At 44.2% G+C, this 8709-nt stretch overlaps 1 protein-coding gene across 1 annotated transcript; it reads left to right on the plus strand.

The window, feature by feature from the left end:
- Nucleotides 1–216: 216 nt before the first annotated feature.
- On the plus strand, nt 217–8490 carry LOC142842498 (sodium-dependent glucose transporter 1C-like). The gene is made up of 4 exons (XM_075959221.1): nt 217–576; nt 2005–2173; nt 3566–3682; nt 5914–8490. Exons 2-4 carry the CDS (start codon nt 2125–2127, stop codon nt 6873–6875), a joined length of 1128 nt encoding a protein of 375 aa, XP_075815336.1. The 5' UTR covers nt 217–576; nt 2005–2124; the 3' UTR covers nt 6876–8490.
- Nucleotides 8491–8709: the final 219 nt, after the last annotated feature.

Below are 8709 nucleotides of genomic sequence, written 5' to 3' on the forward strand. Positions count from 1 at the left end.
CGAAAGATGATGCGCGAGCTTCCTCGAATGTCTGTAGAGTGGAAAGATGGACAAGGAGGCAGAGAAATGTCGGGCGTCAAGAGCTGGGCTCTGGCCAAGTTTACAAAGGCCAAGCCATTCCCCCTCCTTCCTCTCCATAGGTGATGGGGGTGGGGTCGGGCCTCACCTTGTGGGTGTGGCAGTGCTTCTTGGGGCTTAGCGGTGTCATCTGTAGATAGGCTGCTTTTACACTGGCAACCCGGGAGCCCAGCAGAGGCGCTGGCTGCAGTGCGGACATCGCAGGGACGGATAACCCTGGAGGTGGCGTGGGGAGCCGCGGGGCAGGCTGCGCCCAGATCTTACTCGCCTGGACGAGATTGAAGGCATCCAGAGCCTTTTGGAACCGCCAAGCTGGAGCTAGAGACGGACCTGGAGTTCCGCTGGGCCCCGGCCCCCGGGCAGCTCCTCTTGCAGGAATCCGGGGCCCCGGCGACGCTCAAGGAGCGGGAGGAGGCGGCGGCTGGGCGCAGCGGAGGGACGCGGCGCGGGCTGCTCTGGTTCACCACGCTGGTCCTTTATGCCGCCTTCGTGGGGCTGGTGAGAGCTCAGGCTGTCCCTTCCCAGGCTGGGCCAGGAGGTTCCCACTAGGAACGATCACTCCCCGGCTGCAGACCTGCTTCCCTAGCCTGTACAATGGGAGATCGGGTGCATTCATCTTTCTGGATCTCCGTTTCCCCATCTAGGAAATGATCACAGTTCTAATCTTGGAGGGTTTTTTGTCAACTCAAACGGATTGCCTTAATGTAAACTTTCATGGTCATGGGTACGATGGGAAGAGATACAGCAAGAGAGGGCCAGACTTTCACCTGCTCACCTCCACAATCACCCTTGCAAACTCCGGGGTGGGCTGAGTAAATTCAGCTACCTGGCAATTTTGCAGACGGAAAATGACTTTTCTTCATCATTCAGGTGGTTAGGTGGTAGGAGTAAGCGCCTGCGAATGCCAGTAGCCACAGTCTTTAAGATTGTAGCATTTTTAGACACGGTGCCACTAAGTAGCCCAGAATGAGGCTGTTTCTGCCCCAGGGATTACAGATCCGCACACCTGGCTTGCTTCTCGGGTTTCTTTGATGTAGGAGGAACTGCGAAGGAAAATTCTACAGGTGCCTAGAGAGCCTTCCCTGTGTGCTGAAGTCTCAAAGTCCCTTGGAGGACTTTGATAAGGACTCAGTATTCTTTCCTTGAACTTGGTGCTTGCTGCTGGCCTGTCCTCACTTGTCGTCCTTCGTCCTGGGTCCCTGCTATTAAAGGGGGCACACTGGTTTGAAGCAGATCGGTGCCGTTACCATCAATCACTCTTAGAATATAGATAGATGACTTAGAAACGTTTTTCTTAAAAGGACCAATGCTAACACATTGTAAGGCAACATTTTATTGATAAAACCGTTGTGTATGTGTGCATGTAATAGTTCCTTAAAAGTCTATACTCCTTCCTGGTGGCTTTGGAGTTTCATTAAAGAAGATTATAGATTTAGAAACATTCAGTTGATTTCCAGCATATTGTGTTTGTGTAGGTCAGAGAAACCTATGTATGTCAGAAGGATTGCATTTTTTTTTAACATAACCAACATGAGCAATAAACTGATGTTTGGGAATTTAAATTTTGACAACTAAATTCCTAGATCAGTAATAAATGGAGTATATTTAAAATAAAATATTTTGAGAATACATTTGATATATCTTAGTAACTATTAATACAGAAAAATCTTGTAAGGTGATCTTCAAAATTTAAAAAGAACTGCAAACAAAGCCAGACAACATTTAAATACTGAGTAGAAGATGACTCACAAAAGCATATGCCTCTAGTAGTAAAGGGTTGCCCATTTTGTCTTGTTTGAATAAAGGGAACCTCTATATTACATTGTAATTCTTGCCTCCCATTCTTTATTATGGAAAATGCCACCATTTAAATGCATACCAATTTAGTTTTTGTAAGTTTAAAGCTCTTCTCATTTTAAATTTTAGGGAATAAGCATTGCTATCCTTGGGCCAACATTTCCAGATCTGGCAAGAAATGTGAACCAAAACATCAGCAGTCTGTCTATCATTTTTGTGGGCCGCGCCTCTGGATTTGTTTGCGGCACCATGATTGGTGGAGCTCTCATTGACTATATGAATCATTTTTTACTTTTGGGTAAGTACACACTGCTTTTTTGCTTCTCCCTCCCCCCCCCTCCAGTGAATTTTAAACTTGACTTTAAGCATTAAAAGCGTAGACTGAAGAATGGTTGACAACAGAAATGGGTGTGGGTATCCTCCCCTTCTGTACAGAATCCATCCATACTGAACATTCTAAAACTTGATTGGCTCTTTCTCAGGAGCGTTGGTAACCCTGAGCAATGCTGACTTTTACTGTCGGCTCTGCTCCAGGCTGACACACTGGCTGACCTTGAAGCTCTGCTTATCTGAGGGTGCGGCAGGGCTTCTGGGGCCGTGGGGTCAGAATAACTCCTGGAACCTGGCCAGGCTCTGTGGACTTGGGGTTGAAGATGAAGGAACAGGGAGATGGTGTAGCCTGCACTCGGGCCTATTGCCTTTGTCAGAGTTGAGCACAGGTTGATCCTCTCAGATCCTGACCCTGGAAGAGAGGGCAGAGTTGTCAGCAAGCCTTTTTCAATAAATTGGCATAATTAAAAAATTTTAGGTTACTGTGATAAAACTCCTTTGGAGGCAAGGTGAATAATTTATTGCTGACAAATAAGTAATCATCATTATTCCCAAAGTTGGCTAAAAGATTGTTTTTTCTGTACTTTATTTCCTTTTATCCTCCAAATGAACTTATTTGGTAAAATTTCCCTGTCATCTAATATGATTTTTATTCTTGCATTGTTACCTCATATAAGAATTCTCTTTTAAGTAATACTTTTGGGGTTAACACAGACACTAAAAAAAAATTATTTTTTTATAATTTCTAATTTGACCATTAGCAATAATAGAATTGTATTCAAGTCATAGTAATTAATACTTTTGTAGCCGGGCGGTGGTAGCGCATGCCTTTAATCCCAGCACTCGGAAGGCAGAGGCAGGAGGATCTCTGTGAGTTCGAGGCCAGCCTGGTCTACAAGAGCTAGTTCCAGGACAGGAACCATAAGCTACGGAGAAACTCTGTCTCGAAAAATCAAAAAAAAAACTTTTGTAGTCCACAAATATTATAAAAGATTTAGATAAAACCACCATGCATTGCAACTGTATCTCTCATCTACTCATGATTGAAATTTTACTGTGGTGGTAGTGGTGGCTTTGCCTTCTTGGCTTGATTGTCTTTGAGACAAGATCTCACCATGTTACCTTAACTGGCCTGAAACTTTCTTTGCAGAATGTGCTGGCCTCAAACACAGAGATTTACCTGTCTCAGTCTCCCAGACATTGGGATTAACATTAGTGTGTACTACCATGCCCAGCCCAAGACCAACCAGTTTTAATTCGGTGTTATTTTTCATTTATAGAATTTGTTATGATGTTCCTTTGACCTAGGACCCTGATGAATACTTGTTTTATAGCTGGCTTTATTGTCTTCTGTTTTCAGGTGTGTCAATGTTGGCTACTACAGTTGGGTTTTATTTCATTCCTTTCTGCAAGAAGGCAGTCTTACTGGCTGTCATGATGTCTGTCTTTGGTACTTCAGTTGGTGCTGTGGATACAGGTTAGTGAACCCTTTGGAGTCATCTCCCGATTTGGGGATAGTACAATGAGTAAGAATAGACCATATGAAATTGTGGCATCGTTTGTCTTGCTCTTAAGATGGCATGGACTCGCACAATCAGATTACATTCCAGCACCCCTTCTTCCTGCCTGCCAATCAGGGCTGGGCATAGTGGTAAACACTAACTTTAATCACAACCAACCAATTGTTATCCACTAACTATGACGTGAACTTTGAGAATTTTGCTTTATGAGAGATTGTTGGGTTGGCCCCAACATGGAAGGACTCCCTTTCTGCAGGAAATTATAATGCAAATGGGCTAGTTCTCATTCTGGGACAGAGTTTGGCCGCTCTAGTATAAAAGAAAACGATGATTTGATAGGACAAAGTATATTAATTACTTTGTAATTGCTGTGATAAAACACTATAATGAAAGCAACTTGTAGGAGAAAGACTATTTGGGCTTAGGGTTCCAGAGGTCCCATGATGGGGGAGCAAAAGCATAGCGGTAAGAGCAGGAAGCTGGGACCACTCATCTTGAACCACAAGCATAAAGCAGGGGGAGCAGTTAGAAATGGTTGGAGGCCTTTAAATTCTCAAAGCCTGCCCCAGCGGCACACTTCCTCCAGCAAGGCCACCTCCTAACCCTACCTAAACATTATTTTTAGTATACCACCAAATAGGGATCAAGTATTCAAATGCCAGAGACTATGGAGGACATTCTCAGTTAAACCACCACACAGGGGTGGAATTACTTACTATACGGCTGCAGAAGCACAGAAGGAGTCATTCAACTTCAGATGCAACCGGATTCTAGACTTAGAGAAATCCGTGAGGGTACCATATTCTTGCCTTTGTTTTTGGTTGTTTTTTCTTTCTCTGCAGATAGATAGTTTCACTCTATCACTGAAGACCTCCTAAATTACATGTAGATCATTGCTTATCCCTAATCCTAGCTTTCAAATCCCAACTTTCTTGTTCTAAGGGAAGAAACAATATTTGATAGATTATGGAAATATTTTACACTTCAAGCTCCATTTGAATGCAAAAATTACAGTGTGGAACCATATGATTGTCTCAAAATACCTGATTTGTTTAAAGATAACCAAACACTAGATGCTTCTGGCTATTTACTGTGTGGGTGTTGAAATTATGCAGTGTACAATTCTGAAAATTGTTTTTGTTTCCTATAACAAGTATGCCACAATTCTGGGGCACTCTGGCTCCCAGTTGGGTGTCATGCATCTGGTTTAGACTTAAGCAAACAATATTCTTCAATTGGAATTGACACTTAATTGGAAGTACTGAATCTTTGGCCGTTTCTCCACCATTAGATTAAATTTTGCCTAGTATCTATATATATTTACATACGGACCTGGGGATATAGCTCAGTTGGCCAGAGTATCTGCCTAGCATGCATGAAATACTGTGTTTAATCCCACGCACTGCATAAACTGAACGGCACATTCTTGTAATCCTAGTAGTTGAGCGGCACTGGTGGGAGTACCAAAAATTCAAGATCATCTTTAGCTACATAACAAGTTCAAAGTCAATAGGACACATATGAGAACTGTCTCAAAAACACAAATAAATTTAGCAGTGTCTTGTTGTTTCTATTGCTCTGAAGAGATGCTATGACCAAGGCAACTTATAGAAGAAAGCATTTAATTGGGAGTTAGTTTACAATTTCAGAGGGTGAGTCCATGATCATCATGGCAAGGGGCACGGTGGCTTCCAGGCAGGCATGGCACGGGGGGAATAGTAGACGAGGACTTTAGATCCTCATTTGGAGAGAAGGAGGGGAGGCGCAGGGAGATGGAAAGGGGGAGGGAGCAGGATATATTGACTAGACTTGGGGTTTTGAAACCTCAAAACCCACCCCCAGTGATAAACTTCAACACCTAGCCCTTCCTAAACAGGTCCCCAGGTGGGGACTAAGCTTTCAAATATGTGAGCTTATGGGGGCTATTCTGATTCAAACCACCTCAGTTAGTAATCTCCCAGTGAGATTACCATTGTTTTATGATAAACTGTTTCAAATGTACCTAGCTCACGTGACGGTTTACTAACTTATAAACTTCACGTATGAAGATGAGCTGGAACCCAGTCCTCTGGTGATAGGGGGTTGAAGCATCTTAATTGGCTCTGGTGTAAACATCACAAGCTCCCATAGCCCAACACAGACACCTCTTCCTCCATGAAGCGCCTGACATTGTTTCTTTCACTTGTAGGTGGGAACGTCCTCATCTTGGCTCTTTGGGGAGACAAAGGAGCCCCACACATGCAGGCCTTGCACTTCAGCTTCGCCTTGGGTGCCTTCCTGGCTCCCCTGCTGGCTAAGTTGGCCTGGGGTACAACAGCGTCCACTCAGAACCACACAGAGTCCGACTTTGACCCTCTAATGCTGAACCGATCCTCTGAAGCCACCTCAGACTCTCTGTTTGGGGTACCCGAAGACATGAATCTGCTGTGGACATACGCTTCCATCGGCACCTATGCGCTAGTAGTTTCTGTCTTTCTGTTTGGTCTGTTTTGTAAGAAACGCTCAAGGCAGAAAAAATCCACAGAATCTAGTCAGAGAGTTCGAAGAGCTAAATATCATTGGGCCCTGCTCTGCCTCCTCTTCATCTTCTTCTTCTTTTATGTTGGAGCCGAGATAACATTTGGTTCTTACATATTCTCCTTCGCCACCACCCATGTTGGCATGAAAGAAACTGAAGCAGCCGGCTTGAACTCCGTCTTCTGGGGGTCCTTCTCAGCCTGCAGGGGCCTGGCCATCTTCTTTGCCACATTCCTACAGCCTGGAACCATGATTGTGTTGAGTAACATTGGCAGCCTTGCTTCGTCTTTGGTTCTTGTGCTTTTTGACAAGAGCCCTCTCTGCCTCTGGATCGCGACTGCTGTGTATGGAGCCTCGATGGCAACCACATTTCCCAGTGGCATTTCCTGGATCGAGCAGTACACCACCTTAACTGGGAAGTCGGCAGCATTCTTTGTAGTTGGTGCTTCTCTGGGGGAAATGGCTTTTCCTGCAGTCATCTCAATCATTGAGAGACACTACCCAGGACTGCCGGTGGTTCTGTACGTCTGTTTTGCATCAGCCATCTTCACGGGAGTTCTTTTTCCCGTGATGTATAAATTAGCCACCTTACCCCTGCGTCACCAGGCAAAAGGAAGAAAGAGTGAGGACTGAAGAACTTCGCTTTCTAGCTCTAGGCTCAATGACTGTGAGGCAGAAAAGAAATGGAAAGACGCAGAAAAATGGAATGGAACACATTCTGAGGTAGTTGAGATGAAGGATTCGAGGCATCTGTAACCGAGGAGTCTAGTTGATAGAGCCCACAGCTGATGCTTCCCAAACACCTCTCAGGTAATGGCTGTAACCCCCTGGGATACACCAGGAGAAAATGGACAAACATTTGGAAAAGATAACTTGTTTAGTAACTTCATAGTTCCTACACTTACGGCCAGGGGAGCCACATAAGTTCTCAGCAATTTCCTGGGGTCAGCTTCTAGAGCTACTGTACAGTAGCTGCTGAACTGTTTTTAAAAATTCTGGAATTTCCAGAGTCTTCCATAATGTACCAAGTGATCTCATATAGTGGGATCTTGTAACGAGGCTCCTGTTTGAGAGACTTATTAGGAAATATGGGGTTTTTTTTTTTTGGTGTGGTGTGTGCTAAAAGGCATCTATAGTTAAGAAATTGGTGGTGCTCCAGTAGGAAGGTACCACGGAGATGTGGAATGGATTGGCCTTTGCTGCGCAAATGATCAAGCGTCCATTTTCTCTTGGATGAGTGGGAGAGGGTAGTTTTGACGCAAGAGAAACTGGAAGTAGTAAAATTGATGCTATAAAGGATGTACTCTGCTTAGGAAATGAAGTAGCGGTTAGTTAAAGGGCGGTATCTCCACGCTCACTGAAAGAGAAGTAGTGTACTGACCAAGTTCGCTAGAAACTGAAGAGAGACAACTTTGTGCCATAATCTAAGTTTAGGATTGCTGAGAAAATTTCTGCTAGATGATTATTCACCAAGACTGACCTCCAGTTAGGTTCCATCCCCATAACAAAAGGGTCTTATAAGCAGTCATTAGGCCCATCGCCATATCAAAGAACATACCTCTAAAGGGCAGCTGAAGGGGGCAGAGCAGGGTGACAACCATCACTATGCCCTGGCAAGATGAATCTAGGAGCAACTATGTCACAACACTGGTGTGCTCAACAAACTATTCTGACAATATCTTTGTGTGTAAATCTCCCACCTGCCCAAGTGTCCAGACACACTGTCTCCTATGACTGCTTAAATTGTTCCAAGTATAACCTGGACCAGGACCTGAGAGATTTAAGGGTGACAACATTTGTGGAAAGAATCGGCCTAAGGTGTGAGTAGGAGCTAGGAAATCTTCAACTCAAGGCCAGCTCTTCTTTGGGCATTAGCCACAGTCAGCTTCATGGCTTTTTGGATTTTTGTAAAGAGGTTTTCCTTTATTAACCTCTAAGTGTGCAGCATGATTTCTCACCAGGTAGGCATATTGTTTCTATAACAATTTCATGGAAGCATATTTGGAAATGGGGATACATTATGTAATTCTTTGCCATATCCCTAGTGTTGGGTTAAAGAATGCTAAGGACTTGTTTGGCTTGGCCCTTTTTTTCCATCTTTTTTTTAAGATTTATTTATTAAGCATACAATATACTGCTGGCAAGAATGCTGTGAACCACCATGTGGTTGCTGGGAATTGAACTTGGGACCTCTGGAAGAGCAGCCAGTGCTCTTACCCTCTGAGCCATCTCTCCAGCCCTGGTTTGGTCCTTTTATGAGAACACAAGAAGAATACTTTCCCTCAAGTGGAGACCTGCTTTCTAGATTCACGATGAACACTGACCGGGGACTTCTTTCATGTCATCTCCTTATCCTTCACCCTGGAAATGCAAGTGAGAGGATTTCCAGACTGAGAAACCCACAGGGTTTGGAGTTTGTGCAAGACATCTGCTGAACAGCCCTTCCTTCTCTTAAGATGACAATAAA

Source organism: Microtus pennsylvanicus, chromosome 1 (assembly GCF_037038515.1).
Source record: "Microtus pennsylvanicus isolate mMicPen1 chromosome 1, mMicPen1.hap1, whole genome shotgun sequence".
In the NCBI taxonomy this organism is placed as follows: Eukaryota; Metazoa; Chordata; class Mammalia; order Rodentia; family Cricetidae; genus Microtus; species Microtus pennsylvanicus.